General features: G+C 42.2%; 1 protein-coding gene across 2 annotated transcripts in view; it reads left to right on the forward strand.

Annotated features, from left to right (window-relative positions):
- The window catches only part of FAM183A (family with sequence similarity 183 member A), a 264,612-nt gene extending 243,846 nt beyond the window's left edge, over positions 1–20,766 (forward strand). For both annotated transcript variants that reach the window (XM_044085372.1, XM_044085373.1), the window contains one exon: positions 20,534–20,766. In XM_044085372.1, the coding sequence (XP_043941307.1) occupies positions 20,534–20,644 (111 nt within the window). In that variant the 3' untranslated portion in view covers positions 20,645–20,766. The remainder of the gene's footprint in view (positions 1–20,533) is intronic.
- The last annotated feature ends 604 nt before the right edge of the window (positions 20,767–21,370 follow it).

The following is a 21,370-nucleotide window of genomic DNA, read 5'->3' on the forward strand; positions in this document are numbered from 1 at the left end:
TAGATTCTAAGTAAACATCATCCACAATGTCTCAAACTGGTGGGATAGCAAGTGGTCTGTGCTGGGGGAGTAAAAGAAACTCTCGCAGCCTTTTCTTTGAGTCGGAGTAGTCGTGACCTTCCCAGTGGAAATGTTCCCTCATGGTATGTAAGGTTTCCCCAAAGGAATAGTCCTCAGATGGAGAAGCTGAGGGAATGGAATCTTCAGCATCAGAATCTTCATAAGGGGGAAAGGAGTAATCCTGTTCCTCAGAGGAGCCTGAGGAAATAGACACTTGGTCAGAGGAGGCATAATCCTCCTCTTGTCTAGGCCTTTTGTCTGGGGGGTGGTTGGGAACCCCGGATTAAAGAAATCAAATCTTCAGCCATTTTAAGCATCTGTTTCTTAGACATGGGGCTTTGAACTGGAGACTGATGTGCAGTCTTTTTTGGTTTTAGAGGCGTCTTAAGCTTAGCATAAGATTTAATGGTAAGAGTAGTCGGTCTGAAGACACCTTCTGTAACCGAAGGTGTTTCCGCAGCACCGGCTTCTCCTTCTGCAATCTTGTTGATAGGGCCTAAAGGAAATGGCTGCGTCGGCCTAGAACTCTCTGCTTGAGAATCCGAAGTGGTCTGGGGTTCCAATTCCACAGTAGTCAGGGGCTGCGTAGGCACCTCGCTGAAAACCGGAGAACCGGCGATCAGCCCAGCCAAGGCCTCGGAGTCTGGCTTGGATCTAGGCTGCCTGTCTTTGTCTTTGCATTTTTTCTGCACGCCGGTAGTCGGTTGCTCCGACGGCATAGTGTAATTAAATTTCCTGCCGAAGTAGTGTCGTGCAAAATCAGAGCGTCGCTTTATCGTTCGCTTATTGAACCTAGCACAAAACCGACAACCCGTGACATCGTGGTCTGGGCCTAGGCAAGGTATACAATAAGAATGAAAGTTCTTATGAGGTATTTGCTTCCCACAAGAAATGCAATTGTTAACTTTTTCTGACTTCGGACTGAAATTCGATTTGAAAATGTCAGGTGGCGGCCGACCGGCACTTGCGAATTGCTTCTGGCACCGCACGGCAAGAAAGACTGAAGAAAATGGCATTGGATGCCTCTTATATACCCCTGGCGCACTGACATCAGGGAAGAAGCGACAGCAACCGACACTGGACCAAGACTTTGGAATTCAGGCCGACTGCGGGACCGCTTGATGACAGGATAACCCAAGTCTGATGACTGCAGCAGGGTAACACGATGAACATCGCATTGCTAATGTCTACCACAGAAAAATACTTCTGTTGAGGTTTTAAGTCATTCAACAGGGTGTGTGGGTCTGGCACCATAGGTGCCCTTGGTATTACTGAGTCATTTACAGCTTGTAAATCTTGGACCATACGCCATTCTCCATTTGCTTTTTTAACTGGAAATAAGGGTGTGTTACATGGTGAATCGGGAGATTCTACTAGTATCCCTCCTTTAAGTAAGGCTGCTATAATAGGCTTTATCCCTGCCTTTGCATCTTTTCTTAAGGGATACTGTCTTTTCTGTGGTCTAAATGCTGACTTTGGCGTGATAGTAACTGGTCCCGCTGTATGAATAAGTCCTACATCTAATTTTCCTGTTGACCAGAGAGTCTCTGGTATATTTTGTAAGTCATTCTCTTCCTCCTGTAATAGGAGTGCTAATCAGCTGTCCTTGCTAGACTGCAAGTGCACGGCTGGGTGGGTCTGAGTTATCCAATTCAACTTCTGTATTTGTATTCCCTGTTCTGACAGTTCTAATTCTGTCTGTTTCTCCCATCTCATGACTTTTTCTCCTAGGTCTGCCCATTCTATACTTTTGTTCTTGGTTAAGCTAACATGTGGTAATCGATTAGATTTATAAAGTGTAAAGAACTCCTGGGGCAATGAACAGCTGGCTACACTGTTCCTTTCTGTGTCCCAGTACAGCTTATGTAATATCAATCTGTTTGCATGATTTTTAAACAATTCTTTTTCATATTCCTTATCAGGTCCTGGTATGTTACAATAATACAGGATACAGTGCAACAGGTGTTGCTTATCAACGTCAAGGGAGGGGAACTTGCTGATGGCTACATTCATTAATTCTTCGGTCACAGTCCCTGGACCAGTTGTAACCAAGTCCTGGCTGTACCAATAAAACATTTCACCCTCCGATTGCACTGTAAAGGTATCAATTTGTTGCTGTGCTTCCATACCCTGCATGGTTGGGACTACTGCTATACCAAATAGTTGCATGAGGTCTCTGCCCAAGAGGTTTACTGGGCATTTTGCAGAAACAACAATTTTGCTTTTCTTAGTCAATCTTGAAACTGGATCAGTTATTGCAATATTACGGAGAGGGGCTCCCAATACAGCTGTCCATTAGCTGCTTTTACCAGTATGTAATCAGGTGACTCTGTGTTTTCTGGCAGTTTTGAGGGATGTATCAGGGTTCGTGATGCCCCTGAGTCACACAAGAATTTGACTTCCCTCCCTTCTACCAAGAGTGTAACTTCTGGTTTCGTGTCTGCTAAATAGAGCTCCAAGCTCAATAAAGCTAGGTCTAATATTTCATTTTCTTCACTGTCACTAACTTCTTGCACTTCCTCTATTTCTTCTGTCACATTCTCTACTCCCTCTATCACATCCTCATTTGTCCTTTCTTTGCTATCCCCTTCTAGTGATTCCTGACTACCATATAGTCAGTCCTCACCCTCCTTGTCTTCCGTGGTTGCCTTCTTATTTTTCCTGCAATCCTTTGCCAAGTGTCCCTTTTTACCGCATTTGAAACATTCACCCCTTTTCTTTCGCCCTTCAATGTCCTCTGATCGTTGATTAGATTGTTTGTTTCCCTGTGCATTTTTCTTGCCCTTTTTCCCGAACTGTACTACATAAACTTCTGCTCCATCTTCTACAGAAAATACTTGAGCTTTCTTTTTCTTTTTGCTATTAAAATGCTTTTCGGCATGCCTAGCATATTCAAGTAATGACTGTAGCCTGCTTGTACGATGGTCTACCATGTGTTTTGTAATAAAACTGCTCATGGGTGCAATACTGCCTTTTAAAAATGCATTCTTTAATTGCTGTTCATATGGGGAATCTTGTGTTTGATCTTCAGGAACCTGCATTCCACAGTGGTTATTAAAACATTCTAATAATCTGGCATAATACTGGTCAATAGTTTCACCTTCTTGTTGGATGCATTGATTAATGCAAGTCCAGTCTGCCCTAGGCTTCTATTTTTCAGATATGCGGTCTGTAAGACCTTTTACTCTGTTGTCTAATTCTGCATTGCTATGTGGGAGGGGTCTTTGTGCAGCGTCACGGGGATTCCAGTTGCCACTAATCATGTGCCAATCTGGCCCCACAATTTGTCTAACTACTTTTTCTACCTTTTCTCCATTTAAGTTATAACTCAGCCTCATTCCTTCTAAATCTTCTGAGAATTTTCTAAAACTAACTTTTGGATGGGGAATTCCCTCAGTGGCTTTCCGGATATCTTCTGGAGTCCAAGGTCTATACACTAAAATAGTTGGGTCCTGATTATCTTGTCCTGCTTGAGGGTTGGGTACTTCTATAAGTGGGCCTATTTCTTCTTCACTCATAGATCATGAATTTTTAACCATTTGATATAACTCAATGCCTTCATTTGAGTTACGTGCCCTTGTTCAAGACCTGGTCCCGATGGGATCTCTAATAAATGGTTTTACTTTTACAATGTCTCTATTTTCAGTGACAACAGGATATCGTGGGGGTGGACTAACCTGTTCACTTGCTTCATATTCTGGTAAGGGAGGCGGAGGGGCTGATGCTATTGCTAAGTTATTGTCCTCCTCATCTAAAAACATTGTTTTTGAATTGTTATTCTTTTGTTCCCTGCGATTTACTTCCTCAATCTACCTGTGTGCCTGAGGAATTCCTAATTTACGTTGCTTTTTTACCCGACATTTGGAATTGGTTTTGAGCTGTTTGACAAGTTTGATAAGCGAGGATTTTTCTAATTTTCCGTCATTCATATTTATTAACCCATTTTGAATGATATTTAATATTGTCGGCACACTGCGACTGCATGTATTTTGCATCTTCTGTTAACGGTGGATTTTGGGGTCTTTTTGTGCAATTATTACCCATTTTGTTCTACCCTTTTGATCGTTACGTAACTTCTCTTATTTTTAACGTGGTACCATGGATTTTGTTATAGTCTCTTCAGAATGACTGCCTACTTATTCTGTTTCTCCTGATCTATGACAAGACAGTAATCTTTTCTGTCCCTGACTTGTAAAATACAGTCTTGACAAAAACAATACAAATCTAGTCCCTGATCTAAAACAGAAAAAAGTAGATTCACCTTACCTGAGCCCACGTGATTGATCACCAGTTCGGAGACCCATCCTTCAGTCGCAGATTAGAAAGTGGCTGGCCTCTTTTGTACGACAATTCAGTCGGAGGCCTTTTCAAATAAGAAGAACCGATTTGGTTTATTTCCCGTATGGTTTCAACCACCTGGCCAGGCTGATACGAGGCGAAGAGAGGGTTCCGGTCCAAAGGAAAAAACTTCAAAGACCAATTCACGTAAGGTTCAAGTATGGCACCCTTTATTAACTTGCAGCAAGGAGACAAAGCATGCAGGCAGAATGATTTGTCTGAACATTCATAATTAGTATGGTACTTTTATACAGTTCTTCCCATGTCACATAGTAAATGTTAAATTCTACTGACGTAGTTAGACACAGCTTTCTGTATTGTTCTACAGAAAATGTTACTAGACTAATTGCTGACTAGTTGAGAATAACTGCTGATTTACAAAATATTTGAGAAAAACAACCTGGCCTTGGGGCTTATTTTAGCCCATCAAAACTTTTTGTAATTATTAATTAAGACAAGTAGTATATCATGGGTAGACAACTTATAGCCATCTTGGTATTAGAAAGTCTTGAATCAAGCCCTTTGTCTTTCTGACAGTATGTAACCCATGTTACTCCATGGCTGAATCTTATTACAAACTTCATCTACTATCTTTCTATCTGAAATGATTTACAGTTCACATCTGACTGATTTAATAGCTTGTCACTTTGATAGATGTTGTTAAAAAGCTGCCTCCCAGGACTGGGGACTGTTAGGTAATGGAGTAGGTTCAAAGTTTCTCCTCTGATATTTTCCCTCCTTCGATTCGAGCTGCGACTAACTTCCTGGTAGTTTTTTTGTTCAGCTTTCGTGCTATGCTGTAAAATTTGCTGCTTTTGTAAGGTTTGTGAGAAGAAGAAAATGTGGAGTTTATGAAACATTTGCTTCTAGTTTTCCCTTTTGTAAGTGACTAAAATATCATCATCAGGCTTTCAAAAAGGTGATTGGACACTGGAATACCAAACATCAGCACAGCCCTATAAGTGATAAGGGGGGGGGGGGAATCTAGGAGATGTGTGGACATGGGTAGCCAGGAGGGAAGCAGATAGATTACCGCCTATGTGTATCTGCTATGGTACAGACTTTACCAAATGATGACAGTGCAGCACTTTTGGCATTGAGGAGCATGGCTTGACACCAGGCATCTGTCTGTGTCTCAGTGAGGCCCTTTGTAGGATGGTCCATCGTTAGGTTTCAATTATGGCTCTAGTTTTTTCAGTCATCTGCGAACTTCATTAGCCAAAGACCTCCTGTGTTTAGCCTGTACTTGAGAACAACCACCTTACCCTCATCCTACGCTTTGGTGACCGCTCAAAGAAGTCTATCAGGTTCATGATTTTACTTTTTTTTTTGCAACAGTTTTCTTCTGTCATCATAGGTTGATACTAGGCTATCTGCCTAGGCATTTACAAGCCTAGCCAGAGAGGTGTTGGCTTTTGCTCTAGCAGAGACACAGATGAGATCCCAGGGGTAAATTTACGATCTCCCATCCAAACGTCAAGATTCTTCTTGAAGAGGGTCATTGAGGGGCTCTGTCTAACATGGATTGGGATTTTGTTCCAGAGTGAGGGGAGCCTCTGGGATATGAATCTGTCCCTCCAGCATGTTCTATTTATTTCTGTGCTGAGGTTTAAGTCACTAGAGCGTGTAGCTCTGATGGATTTGGATTTCTTGAGGTGGAGCATGTCCATTAATTCTGGGTTGGACATGGCTTTATACGTCAGGCACAGGTCGCCTCTGAGTAGGCGGTAAGCAAATGAGTAGAGCTGGAGTTTCTTTAGCCTAATTACATAGGGCATCTGTTTGAGTCCCTTGATCCTCTTGGTGAGGTACTTTTGGGGTCCTTCTAGTTGTAGCAGGTGTCGGGTAAGGTACATCCCAAATGGGGCATTGTATTCAATTATGGGCCTGATGAGTAGAGGGGCACAATGACCTCTCTTGATCTAGATGTGAACCCCTTCGTGATAAGGTGGGCTATATAGAATGTCTTTTTAACCACTTTGGCAATGTGATTGTCAAAGGAGAAATTGCAATCTACTTGGGTCCCCAAATCCCTAATTACTTGTTGTTGTAGAGTTTGTTTATGGCAGGGGACCACCAGATTGACTTCCTTTTTTTGGAGGATAGCATCTTGGTTCTGTTAGGGATCCATGCACTCATGTAAGTGCTTATAAAGTGCATTTGTGTAGGATTCAGCAGTCGTACCTCTATTGTCCGTCTGCATGGGTGTAGTGAAATTTGCCACTTCTGTCTTAAGAAGCATGAAGTTGGCTTTGGAGAAATTTTTACGGTTGTTTCCCTAATGGAGGGTGGGGGCGGGATGTGGATGTATAGGGTGATTAGCTTGTGGTCAGATCTGACCAACGAGGAATTGACCTCTGGTGTTGAACATCGGTTGCCCATGTTGGTAATGACCAGGTCTAGGATATTGCTGCCTCTGGTGGGGGTGTGGATAAAGTGATCCAAGGAGTTGGAATTTATGAATTCCAGAAAATGTTGAGCAAAAGAGTTGGTACATGAGTAGTTTTCCCAGTTAATGGTGGGGTAGTTGAAATGACCCATTATTAGGGTGTTAGGTTGTACCCTAATATTTTCCAGTATATCAAGAAATGAGGAGTGGGAACCTGGGGCATGGTGGGGGATCTGTAGCAAGCTACAATTTGGATTGCGGTCATTCCCAGAGTTAGTTACACTGGGATAATCTCGGATGCATTATGCTGAGCAACTAGCCAGGAGGTGTGGATATCCTTAATGAATATGGACACACTTTTGCCTTTAGTGTTACGGTCCAGGTTAGGAGGCCGAAAGGTGTGGTATGAATTATAGCCTGGCAATGCAGGGGTGCTCTTTGGAGCCTTGAACCAGATCTTTGTCACTGCACAGATGTCGATGTTCTCCATTATAAGGAGTGCCCTGAGTGAGTGCATTTTGAGGTTTAGACTTTTAGCATTGAGTAGCATTACCTGCAGATTTTGCTTTCTTGTACCTGTTACAGTGGTGAGTTTGTCATTTGAACCTTGCCTAAAAAAGGCACTCTAGGGGTGGCAAGAGCCTTAGCCAGTGTCCAGAATCCCAAGGGCGACAGGCGCAGGCAATCTCTGGCAAAGCATCATGGTCTGTCGATCATGTCATCCCAGGCAGATAGATACTGGATGCCCTTAGAATGACACCAGTAGCTTAGTCAATTGTTGAAGTCAATCATTTTGTCCTTGTACTGTGGTATAATTCTGGGTGATGGCAGGATGCTACTCAGGGCTAGGGTCATACCTAACTGGGCTACAAGATCGGACAGTTCCTTCATGTCTCTTGTAGTCCAGGGAGGTACGTCTCAGGTCATTCACACCAACATGGACAATGACAGAGTCATATTTGTACTTGTTGTGGAGTGACCTGAGTGCATGCGTTATGTGGCAGATCCTGGCACCTGACAGGCAGCTGACAGTAACTTTCTCCTTGTTTAGCCTGGTGAGTGGAACATCAGTGTGTCTGACTATAGAGTCACCTTTGACTAGAGTGTTGGGTATGTTATGCCTTATGGGCTGTGATTGAGTGGCACACTGAGTTTGTGGGCTGTGTCTCATATGGGTTGTGTTGGGGGTGGAGGTTGTTGCGTTTCTGCTTTGGCGGTCCCTGTTGCTTGGGCAGATTTTTATTGAAAGCATCCACTAATGTAGGTGTGTGTTTTGTGTTTCTATGTGTGTGTTTTGGTGGTGTAGATTTTGAGGGACTGTGTGGTGTGGTGCAAGTGTTTACCCTCTCCTCTTGACTGTCTAGTCCTGTCTTGGGTGAAGAGAACTTTGCTTCCAGTTTGGCAATATAAGTGCATTTCTCACAGGTTGTAGTGTTGGGTGGTAGGAGGAGAGGGTTATCTGTGTACACGAGGCAATTGCTGCATTGCCCCAGGATGCCCAGATTCATCGGGTAGACAGGAGAAAACACCGGGAGCTGATCCTTAGACATGCCTGGATAGGTGCTTATTTATTAAGTACTAAAACCTGTTTTCCTCTAGACAAGTGAGGAAAGTTGAGTGCTATAGTAATTTGTAGCTTATTTAGTGCTTACAACAAGTGCTGATCTCAAAGAAACAGATTTGAGTGCTAAAACTAAAAAACTGGCTAGTTCTAAGGGAAAATTTGAAGAGCATACTTTGTGGCGCCGGGAATAGTTTAACCCTAGCTAAGTGGCGGGAGCTCAGAGCTTACAAAAACTGGATACAGCAAATGTGTATCTGGACTAGACTGCTTACAGGAAAGGCAGGAAACAAGCTTAGAATTTTTTTTTTTGTAAAGGGGAAAGGGAGTAAGGAGGAGCAGAAGATAACTCAAGGTTAAGAACTAAGTGGGTTGGCCTTCTCAGATGTTCTCCCTGTATTATGTAGAATGAGGTAATGACACTAAACTGAGAGGAGTGTCCCAGATCAAATTTACAGTAGGGGCCGGCAACTGTAAAGCCACCAAGTATAAGAACAGGATACCAATAGGGAGGCAGGGTGGGAGACAAAAATCAGAACAAACAAACCCAAACAGGTGCTTAACAAATGTAGAAAATTTCCAGTTAATACCTCACACACAGTGAAACTAGCTAGAAAAGTATGCAGCAGACAATAAAAGTGCTATAAATAACTCGTAAAAATAAGCAAAAAAACAGGATACTTAATGTTATTTATCGCAGATCAGGGTTTGCTCAGTGCCCTTCTTCCAATTAGTGTAAAATGGCAGAAACACTCACAAGTTAACTTCTTAAGTAACAGAAAGTTGAAACCTGAAACAGCTTTAAAAAAGGCATCCTAAACTTCAAAGATGCTTGCAGATGTGGGCTGTGGCAATACAAGGTTCAAGTCCTCAAATGAGAAGAACCACTCCTACTTGAACTAAAGCAGAAGACTTCCCAGCAGCTCCTGGCTTCATCAATAGGACTCTGCTGAGTTTCAAAGCATTTCCTTGACAGCAGAATGAGGCAATAATCCTCTGTACTCTGCTCTTCTAAATACCTTAATTTGCTACCCCAACTCCATCCCTTCTTATTTTTCCATAACCTCTTCAGTACATTTCTTGATTCTGTCTCCCACACAGACCATTGCATGGGTCCACAACCCAATACAAACATGACTTTAGAGTTGTGGGTAGACAAACTCTGAGTGAAAAGGGCCTTGGCAAGGCACTTAAAGGGAGTCACTCCATAAAATGGGGGTGGGGTGGACAATCCATTCAGTCCCAGCAAGGTTTCCAAAGTCAACCAAAGGCTAAAGTGGTACATAATAACCCTTGGTTCCAAGGACAAAGGGTATGAACAACATCCAGATATACACTTAATGAGCATGGAGGTGGATGTAGCTAGGGAACTGCAAGAATGACATGACCACCCAGTACCTCACTTTCTGTACTGCTTATCACACAAAAAATGGACATTGTCATAATCCCTAAAGAAGTGGTTAGGATCTGACTCTAGAGGTCCAGTCTTGTCCTGGCACTAAAGGCTACTCCCTTCTTCAGAGGGGACTAGAAGGGCAGACCCAAGAGCTGGCCATTGGAAATCATTTCACTAGAATGAGCCAGCAGCAAAAACCATACATGAAAATTAAAAGCTTCTGGTAAGGGCTGGATAGACTTTCCCAAAAAGGGCAAAGTTGCAGTGACCACTCCAAAAGACAGCCAATAACAGATCACATACAGCCTCAAAAATTCAACTACAGACTCAAAACAGACTATGTACCACATAAATGGAGGACTGCAATCGTTATCCCTCTTCACAAGGGTGGGCCATTAAATAACCCTGGAAACTACAGACCCATTAGTTTGACTAGTCTAATATGCAAAGCCATGGAATGAATTACCATGGAAATGATCAACAAAGACATTGGCAACCTAGAGACACTGGACTCATCCCAGTTTGGTTTTGTCAAAGAAAGGTCATAGGATCATAAGAAGTAACTAAGCTACTGGCCCTGAGGCCCTTACAAGCCTAGCCAAGAATTTAGCCCATGTTCCACAAGTCAGCACCCTATGACACTGGCCAGCAGGGACATAGGTGGAATCCCAGGGGTGTATTTTCTGTTCCCTATCCAGGTTGCGCTTAAGAAGGTTTAATGAGATACTCTGCTTTAGTGGAGAGGTGAGTCTATTCCACAAAATGGGGAGTGTCCCGCCAACAAGACCTACTTATGTCACAGACCAGGTTGAGGTCTCACGTGCGACTTAGTTGAGTGGAGCTTGACTTACGGATATGCAGCAGTCCCATCAGGAAGGGATCTGAGATTGCTTTCTATGCCAGACAGAGGTCACCTCTGAAGAGTCTTTAGGAGACTTGGTAGAGGGACAGAGCTTTTAGTCTATTTGTGTCGGGTAGATGTTTGAGGCCCTGGATTCTCTGGGTGAGGAATCTCTGTGGTCTCTCCAGCTACTGTATGCGTTTTGTAAGGTACATGCCAAAAGGGGCATTGTATTCAATAATCAGTCTTATAAGCGAAGAATACAGGGATGTTATGACCACCTTGTCCCTGGATGAGATACCCGTACTAATGAGGTGAGCCATGTAGAAAGCTTTCCATACAGCAGAGGCAATATGGTGGTCAAAAGTCAGTTTGCCATCAACCTTACGACTTAGTCCCTTATGACTGATTGCGTACTTAGTGCCATATTATCAGTGTGATAATTTGTGGGAACATCATTCTCCCCAAAAGGGATGATGATGCATTTTTTGGCATTCAGTTTGAGGCCCTGTTTCTGGGACCGGTCATTTGTTTGGGTGAGACCCCCTTGGAGGCTGTCCTCATCACTAGTGGAACTGATGACAGCACCCAGCTTGCAGTCATCTGCAAACTTGGTAAGCCCTAGCCCACTAGAATTGGCCTGCACCTCTGAAAAGTATATCCCAAATAGAGGCCCCAAGGCTGATCTCTGGAGTATGCCGCTTGTTACGGGTTTACTACTTGAGGTGGCTTCCCCTATTTTGACTAGGTGGGTTCTATCAGTGAGACAGTTTGCTACCCATCTGGTATTGATGCCTAGTTGAGAGAGTTTATCTATTATACCCGAGTGGGGAAGAGTATCGAAGGCTTTGGCCACGTCAAGGTAGGCGGTGTGCACCAACTTACCCTCATCTGTTGCCTTGGTGACTGTCTCAAAGTCGTCGACCAAATTTAACAGGCATGACCTTCCCCTTGAAAAACCCAAACTGTGTGGGATCAAGTGTCTGGAGGTTGCCAATGTCCTTGTTAATAAAGTCCATGATAATCTGCTCCGTGGCCTTGCAGATCAGGCTAGTTAGGCTGATGGGTCTGGATTGGTGGATGCTCCACCTTTATGCAAAGGGATGATGGTAGCTGTCCTCCACTCTGCTGGGACAAAGCTGGTACTCAGGCTTTGGTTGAATAGGGTGCCTAATGGTGCTGCAAGTTCCTGACTCAGTTCATATAGGATGCAGTCTGGGATGTCATGCCTACTTAATCTGATAGACTTCTTTGAAAGAGTAACCAAGGCAATGGATGAGGGGAAATCAATTTATACCACCCACCCAGATTTGGCTAAGGAATTCAGTATAATATCCTACTCAGGTATTGTTGATAAACTCACTGAACTAGACAAAAATTACTTCACAACTTATTGGATTACCATCTGGCTTACAGATAGGACCCAAAAAGTCAAGTTGTTAGGCCACCTGCACTAAGACACCAGTCACCAGAGGAGCCAAGATGTCAGGAGTGGTCCTCCACCAACAGACCATTCACCAGTGGAGTACCCAAGGGCTCAGTGCTGGGCCTGCTCCTGTTTGGCATCTACTTCTCGGAGGTCAAGGTTTTTTGGCTCGCCAGGTTTGCAGACAATTGCAAATTGGGAGCTACCATAGATTCCCTCATAACACTAACATCCTGCAAGAGAGTCTAACACAGACAAATGACTGGTGCCAAAGCCACAGATTAAAACTCAATTCCAAGAAGTGCATTGTAGTGCCTTTTGGGAAAAAGTCCACCAAGGTTAATTATTTTATTGATATAACACTCCTAAGAGCTGACCCTGTAGTTAGGGATGTGGGAACATATGTAGACAGTAATCTGGCCTTTGACCAACACATAGCCAAGGTAGTAAGAAGATCATGCTATGTCACCTGACTTATAAGTAAGGGTAAGTCACCCAGGTCCAATGAAGTTATAGTACCACTTTACTCAGCCAGACCCATCATTCAGTACAGTGCCCGATTTGGCATGTACCAGGCAAGGAAAATTTAACAGATGGAATGCCCACAGAGGTTCCTCACCAACAGACTCCAGGGTATTAACACTTTGTTCTGTACAAATTGCCTTAAAGCTCTATCTCTGTTCTTGGCCTCCTACAGATTACTGAGAGGTGATCTATGCCTGGCATATAAGGCATCCCCAGTTTCAGCCCTGATGGACTTTATGCACATATGTAAAACTAATAGCAGCAGAAACATTAGATGTAAGGATTTAAACTTTACTGCAACATAAACAGAATGTGCTGGTGATATATATATATATATATATATATATATATATATATATATATATATATATATATATGCCTCAAAGGATCACCGTGCTCTTGAATAGACTCTAAATCCATGTGAAGCAGAGTCCATCCATAAACCTATTCAAATGTAACCTTGACTATTGGATGGGAAATTGAAAATTCACCCCTGCTCTGGTCCCCATTTCTCTGATGGACAGAAGCCAACAGTAAATATTCCCTAGCTAACATGCCCTACTGCTAAACCTTTAGCAACCTCCTAACATACCCCTCCAAATAGTTGCCCATGTTACAAGGGGACACATTTGGGTTGGGTTGTGCAGCTAGGCTTATAAAGACCCTGGTAGTTGTTAGCCCAGTATATACCTATGAACTTATGTTATGTGGCCAAGGTGGGCAACTGAAGACTAGCCCCATATATCCAAGGATCAAAGGGGATCCCAGGTGTGCTTCCTATACCTTCATCCCAGACACTGACCTTGAAGAGGATGCATGCCTGAGAAAAGGAAAGATCTACTCTGAAAGAAACTCCATCAGAGCTAGACCTCAACTCTATGTTCTGAGGGTTTTTGCCATCGGTAAGACAAGACCCAATCTCTACAAGGATCACAGCTAACTTGGAAAAAAGGATTCCCAGATTCTCAGAGTAAGGAACATAACTTGGTAAGAAGCAGCCAAGGCTAACAAGAGCACAGATTGCCCCATGACGTGTGCAGACTAGCCCAAGCAGTTTTGGCCCTTCACATGGGACTGGACAATTAATATAAGAAAGAAGCATTCTACCTGGAAAAGGGGGGCCTTGAACAGCAAACAGACCTTGTTATCAGAGAAGGTTATCCCACAGTTACACTTGGAAAAAGGAGGAAGTCCCCCAGTAGGAAAACTTCCCATCCCTAGAGTCCAAGGCATGGGAGTCTGATGCAAGTACTGTAAAAACAGAATGCAAAGGGAATCTCCTTCTTAAATGGCTTAGACCCATGAACTGCACTTGGAAGGTTATGGTGAGTGAGTAATCTAAAAGGCCACGCCCACCAATGAGTGTCCACAACCACAGTGAGAAGATGCCAAAGGGTGACCAGGCAATCAAGATGTCCCAGTTCAAAAGGAGGGACAGGGGGTCTCCTCAGGAAGGAGTATCCTCAGTCACCCACTGGATTACAGATAATGGTCTCACTCCTAGACGCCCCAGTATAATAACCATTGAGGAGAGAAACTGAAAGATGCAATAACCAGCACAAGAGTGGTGCAATCATCAAGCAAGCTGTCTTCTGCCATTCTCTTAAAAAGAGATTTTCTCATTGTGGCTAGACCAGAGCCCTGCCAAATTCTACTTCCCCCTCCTGGCAAATGAAAACAAGCTGAGCCATGAAGCCACCCAGAATCCTTAATATGGCTTGGTCATCATGGGGCAAAGGGAGGCAGGCAGACCCATGTGCCTTGGGTGTCTGCCTCTTCCTTCTCTTGCCAGTACAAGAATAAAGGCAGCAATGGGACTACCCTTCTCTTCTGGGGTCTGCCTACTGTCCAGGAGGGCATAAAGCAAGAATTACAAGCCTCACTCAAAAAAATAGCATCTTTCAAATGGCACATATAGCCTCCATCTGGGAAGACACTCCGCCACTCCATCTGGCAGAGGTAGACAGTAGTTCTTATCTCCTTCACTAAGCATCTACTGCTGACACAATACAGTGTCTAAAATGGAGGAAAGCTAGCATAACTTTCAATGGAGTGACAATGAGAGCCTTGGGGGGGGGGTCCTCAAGTGACATTGTCAGCAATCGCAACAGGAGGAAAAAGGGCTGTAAGCCCCAATTTAGCAGAAGAGTAAACCCTTCATGCCAGATCTGTCTCCCTCTCAAGATACCCTATCATTCGGTTTGGAGTGCATGAAACGAAGCACCATGGGCACAATGAAGGCCTGCCAAGATGACTTAGAAGTCAGCCTTGGGATGCCTTGACAAAACAGCAGTTCAGTCTGCTGGTGGCCAGTACAAACATTAGCCCTCCTACAGAATGCTTCAGCAGAGTTGGGGTGCATCCAAGCCTCGAAAAAAATCCATAAAGTTTAGCTCCAAGGGAAGGACCTTGGGAGCATAATAACATGTTTCGCACACAACCCAAGAAATGTCAAACAAGCTCACTACACTCAAAAGGAGCAGGAAGAAGCATTGGAATCAAAGCTCCAGGTTTTTCACAAAGAAGTCCTCATCACTATACCTCCACTTAGGGGAGCCACACTGGGAGGGAGAGTCCACACACCCCAAATTCTCCAAACCCAGGCTGACTTGAGCAGATGATAGGGGCAAACAGAATATCAGGCTGATGTGGGCCCATGAATGTGTACACACAGAAGCTAGAGTCTGAAGATGGCATCATATTAAAGCCCCTAAAGATGACATGCCACACCCCTAACTGACCGTCAAACAGCTTGTTGATATATGTATCTTGGCCAAACAATCTGATGCAGACAACAAGAGGTAATCCATCTAACAAGGCTGAGGGGAAAACCCTAGCATAAAAAGCCTTGACCCCAAATATCTGTCATCCAAATGACTTAAGGAGTCACGCCCTAAGATCAGGCTAACTCTCAAGACCAAGGCAAACATGCAGGGTAAAGGAAGAGAAAATCCCTAGGATGGAACATGCACAGGGTGGGAGACAGGTGTCCTTCTCATATGCATCAAGCCCTGAGAAATGGGAAATTAGAATGGGATATTGCCCCTTCTTTTCAAGGACAGACCTTGTTCTAGGAGACTGCAGACAATATGGGCCTAGCTTTAGTGGGACTAGGCCACAGTCAGTCCTCTCAGCAAAGCCTAGAGCACCAAAAAGACAACTCAATGGACACTGAGAGACACCATCCCACCAGTTTCACAAGGAAGCTGCTACTGCCAGTTTTAAAATTTAAAATTTTGCTACACCAAAAATAATCCAGAGGGCAAGGAAACATAGAAACATTTTATGTCAACAGCAAAGATCAAGATCCAAACTGTTTGAGAGGCATCCAGTACTATGGTACAGAGGGATAAGTCCATAACTATGACTCAGGTGACCTGGGTTTTATTAGCAGCTTGGGTCTCTGAGGTGCTGGAAGGGAAAGACAGGCATGCTCATCCTAGAAAGGGAGGAGGGAATGGTGCATGCATGGAGCACAGCAATGCAGTTTGATATCCCTGGCAGATGCTGGTGATAGGTTTTAAACCTGAGTAGTGCATCCTAATGTGGCTAGAGTGGCTTGCTGACAGCAGCTCCTTGTGAAAGTGAGGAGAAGATCTGTGAGGTTTGTCCAATGCACATCTCACACACAAGATCCTTCTGTGGATCCAAGAAATCAAGTTGAGAGTTGGTATAATGGTTAAGGTGTTTATCTCACAGACAAGAGGTACAGCGTTTGATTCTTATCAAGAGAAATCGGTTAGGCTTAAAATGGCCCACAAGGGGAGCTAACCTAGTACTTATAAGAACCAAAAAGAAAAGTTTACATATTGTATAAAAAAAAAAATTCATGTTGATGGAAACCAGGAGTGGCTTGTGGTACTGACTGCTGAAAGAAAATAAGTAAGCAAAGAAAGTACATGTTTAGCATGGGAAGTTGGTATAATGGTTAAGGTGTTTACCTTACAAACACAAGGTGCAGGGTTTGATTCTCACGTGGGCCAACTAGCTAAGCTTAAATGGCCCACAAGGTCAGTTAGCTTAGTATTAACCTATGATCATTTGGGGGTAAAACTGGCATAATGGTTAAGGTATTTACTTAACAAACACAAGGTACACAGTTTGATTCTCACATTGGGAAAATTGTCTTAAAATTACCACAAGAGCAGCTAGTCTAGTACTAACCTATGGATGAGCATGTAGGTGAAAAAGTGCAGAAACAGCCCAAAGCAATATGATGCAGAGCCAGGATGCCTTATCTCATTGCCAGCCTTAGCCCTTACCCGAATAAGCGGGGTAGGCAAACCTGACACTAGCAACCACTGGGAAACAGTATTTTTGTTTCTTTGAATTTGTTAAAACACAGTTATATATATATATATATATATATATATACACACAAATATATTTGTCAGAGGTTATATATAGCTATATGTTAGGGAGTGAGCTGTGAAAAGGAATAGTAACAGGAATGGAAGATGGGTACTGGTATTTGGCTGCTAATATAAGGTGAGCTTTAAACTAAGACCCAGAATTGAGAAACTGTGGTCTGTGCAGTGAGGCTTAGTGTTGGGAACTTGTAGGTAGGGAGCTGAGCTGCTGTGGTTTCTGAGGCTGTATGCAGGGATGAGGTCTTGTTAGTTTAGTTGCTTATAGAGAACATAGTAAAGATGACTAAACATGCAGATTCTATTTTCTATTGTCTGAATATGTTTAGTGTTTCTTTTTGATACTGAAGCTATTAATGGAAAGACATATTGCTATTCTAGTGGCTATGGAGAAGTGTTAATCTTTCTCCTAGTGTTATCTAGGGAGAGAGAGAAGTTTAAATATGAATCTAACTAGATGCTTAGATATTTAAAAGCTTTGGTATTTTATAGGTTGGTTCCAAAGAGCATGGACTTTGTTTCAGTGGAGTTAAGTAATAGATTTTTTGTAACCGATCCACTGTCTAATAGAGGAAGTCTACTTGGTGCTCATTTTGTAGGAGAGTGACTGACCGATTGGACTGGTAAATGACCATGTCACTGGCAAAAAGTAGTAGTAGCAGTTGAAGAAGGTCAAGGGAGAGTTTATTGAGTATGCAGGAAGGAGAAGAAACCAAGAAATAGTGTCTTGACTGATTCCTATGTCCAACAGGTGGTGCAGTAGAAATGTGTGGTCCACAAAACCAAATGCTTTGGTAAGATCAATAAACTCGGTAGCTGTGAGCCGTCCTGTGTTCACTGCTAGTTAGATTTCACATCCATATTGTTTTCATTGTGCTGCAGCTTGACCAGAAATCACATTGTTAGGGAGAGAGAAGCATGTTTTGGCTGATAGATTTTCTGAGTTGGAATTGTATGAGTAGGACTTTTCCTAAGTTTCGATGAATGGAGATGGGGCGGTAGTGTGAGGTTTTAGAAGGGTTGGATTGTTAAGGGTGAGGGATCACTATTGGAGTTTTCCATATGTTTAGTGTTGTGTTTCGGGATTAACATAGATTGAAAATGTGTTTGGGGGGGGCTATTATGAATTCCCCATGGTGGTAAATGAATCATGGGTGAACGTCAGTGGATCCAGGTGGACTGTCGGGTATGTATTTGTTCAAAAGCTATCTGAAAATCTTTTCTATGTGAGATTAAGTAAAATGAGTATTGTAAGTGATAGATGAATTATTAGAAATTGGGGGAAAGTGGCAAAACTCTGTGAGAAGTTCTGTATGGGAGAACCTTGGTCGAACATTACTTTAGGCTTTTGGGGTGTTTATCCAAGTTATTGTTTACCTCGTTCTAAAAGAGTCTGGAGGGACTGAGAAGAGAGTTTTGTTTAGACGTCTAAAGGCATCTTATGTTTTGTTTTGGGGTTTTTTTTTTGGTAGGTTCCTAAACTTCTAGAGAGGGGTTTACTTTCCAAGAGTGCCAGGTGTCATCTCTTAATTTTAGTAGAGCTTTAGGCTTGCTGGTTATCCAGTCATTCTTTTTGTGTTTGCACAGTCTACTTCTTACTGGGAAGCAGGAGTCTTGTAGATGCTGGAAAGTGGAGATGAATGATTTGGCATTGGCATTAGTGAGGTTTAGAATGAATGACTAGTTAGGAGAATAGAGGATAGTTTTGAGTCTTTTGATGTTGGAGTATAATTTAGATCTGAATGAGTATAATTTAGCTGGGGATATTTGGTAAGGGATGTGAATGCAAAAGCTACCAAGGCAGTGGTTGTTGAGGCTTGTTGGATGAATGGAGATGCCTTAGATTAATGAGGGATTATCTATACTAAGGAGATCAAGTAGAGAATGATGGTTTGTTTTGAGGTTGGGAAGATAGACTGTTACATTAATTGGTTGTAACTGGAGTCAGAAAAGATGTCATTATGGACAGGGCTTGGAAGGTTTAAGTTGAAGTCACAGAGTAGTATTAGGATGGACATGTTTTTTGAGGTTGAAGTTATGTCCTGTAGTAGGTTCCTGAAATTTTCAAGTGAGGCAGGTGGCAGGAGGAAGGTAACTGCAATGTGAAGTGGTTGCTTAGTGGAGTTAAGCATTTTTACTAGTGGCCAGATGGGAGAGAGCATTAGATAGAACATTATTAGTCTGGCAGGCGAGATGTAGTTTTTACGTGAGTTCTGGATAGAAAAATAGTTCCTCCACAATTTCATAGTCCTGGTCTCTCTATTAGGAAGTTGTAATTTAGGAAAAGGGGATGCATGGGGTGTGATCTTTTTTGAACCAGGATTTTATGATGTCTGTAAGGTCTGAATTGTGCTGTGCTAGGATGGTGTGAAGATGGTCAGTTTTATTTCTTACACTTTGTGCATTGATTAGGCAAGTGGTTTGGGTTCAGTATTTCCCCTGAGCAGGAATATTAAAATAACTGGTGTGTATTCATAAAGTCTTTTGGAGAGTTTTAGTGGAGATTGTAGATATGAAAGGTGTCTCTGAATCTCTTGTTTGCAAAATTCTAGTGTAAACCTAAACCACTTTAGTTATAATTGCTTATTTGAAATCTGCATATATCACTGCGAGACTTGTAATCTATTTTAGCAAAATGAAATTGTTTAACCTATTTTTTTTCCTTATTGTTTTAAAAATGTCATTGTAACTCCTTTTTTATGGCTTACATTTTAAGTAAAATAGTTTTTTTGGATAGAGTTTTTTTTTTTGTTACCAGCAACCAGAGCATTCTACTGAAAGCTAAAACTCTGAATTTGATTATTACAATATTCTATATTTTCAAACTTTTAAAAATGATAACCACAATATTTTTGAAATTAAAGCTGAACTTGTTGATAAAGAATCTGAGATGTTGAAGACCAACACAGGTAAGAAAAGCATTTAGACAAATATCTAGGATTTCTGAATGAAATCACTCATGTACAGAAATCCAGTGTTTTTCCTCGATTTCTCCTTATTGTCTGCTGATCATCAGTCATTCCATGACCCAAATGGCTTATTTTTTCTTCATAGGTGAAAGCCAGTCACAGGAAGCCACATTCATTGTTATTTCAGCCAGCCTGAAAGAGTGAAAATACCACCTTGTAGGCTGCATTTAACATGGACGCTTAATAGGTGCTCATTCTTGGCCCTTTACACTGCATTTTGTTTTGACACCTGGCATCCATATCTTTTAGTGAGGTACCATCCTTTCCCCTAGGATGGGCAAGCTGGTGTCAGCCATTAACTTCTATCCTTTCCCATGGGTTACACAAGTGCCCACGTCCAGTAATAATCCATGCATCATCTGGGAAACAGGGCTTTATCCCTCTGTGCCACAATGCCAGATGACAATGCAGTGCCATAAACAAAAACAGTTATTACAGTGACTGATTTCTCTTTTGTTACGTGGTAGAGCTATCCAGAATCAAAGGTTAACGTTTCATTAAATGTAAGCCAAACTGTTTTGTGAATCTGATGCAGTACCAAATGGTTATAAAATCATAAATAAAAACATTCAGATTTACATGAGCGTGGGCAGGAGGAATATTTAGAGAATGAGATAATGCATACTTTCATATATTTATTCAAATGTATATTTTGTCGTAGGTCACTCCTGATCGGACTGATATACGACTCCACAATCCTCGAAGACATACTGAAATTACTAAGTATATGGATGCTGCTTGGCGCTTGAAGGAACAAACTGAGAACATGTGATTCACATCTCATGCGATGATTCCTGCCCTTCCAGTAAGGTGGGGCTAGGACACTGTTTATACAGTCTTTTATGTTGTAGTGTCTCTTCTCTGTATGTTGAATAATAGAATCTCTTATGTAAACTTGGCTTGGAGAGTTATTATAAATTAATATTCTATATCATCACTAGACAGTGCTGACCAATGCAAGAGCAATGTGGGTAGGCAGCCTTTATTGTTGCAGGTACCAAAATATGTGCAGCAGTTTGTAGGATAGTAAGATGAGAATGGCATTGGCTGCTCATGACGTCATTAAAGAAGTGTGATGCAACTTGACAGGATTGGAGGGTATCACTAAATGGTTATATTAACACTCTATTACACCTGTGTGCCATACTGCCTTGAAGGGGCTATTACACTATGTTGTTAATTTTATCAAGTCATCCAAAATACATGACAGTAGATCAACATCATTAACTGCACTAACCAATCTAAAAGATTTTAAAAGTGATTTAAGTGTATGCTTTGAATGTGTTTCTTCATTTGAGTAAATTATCTGTTAAAACAAAATGGTAGGCTACCTTTGCTTTCTGTCATAATCACGCAATTTCACTATTCTTATGAGATAAAATTATAACTACAATGGGCAAAAGAAACGAGAAAGTGCAAATGAATGATCCTACAAATGAAGGCAGATTCTTAATAAATGACCAAAACAAAAGGTAACAAGTTTTCCTATGTATATATT

Source organism: Protopterus annectens, chromosome 10.part0 (genome assembly GCF_019279795.1).
Source record: "Protopterus annectens isolate FY-2018-M chromosome 10.part0, PAN1.0, whole genome shotgun sequence".
Lineage (NCBI taxonomy): Eukaryota > Metazoa > Chordata > Ceratodontiformes > Protopteridae > Protopterus > Protopterus annectens.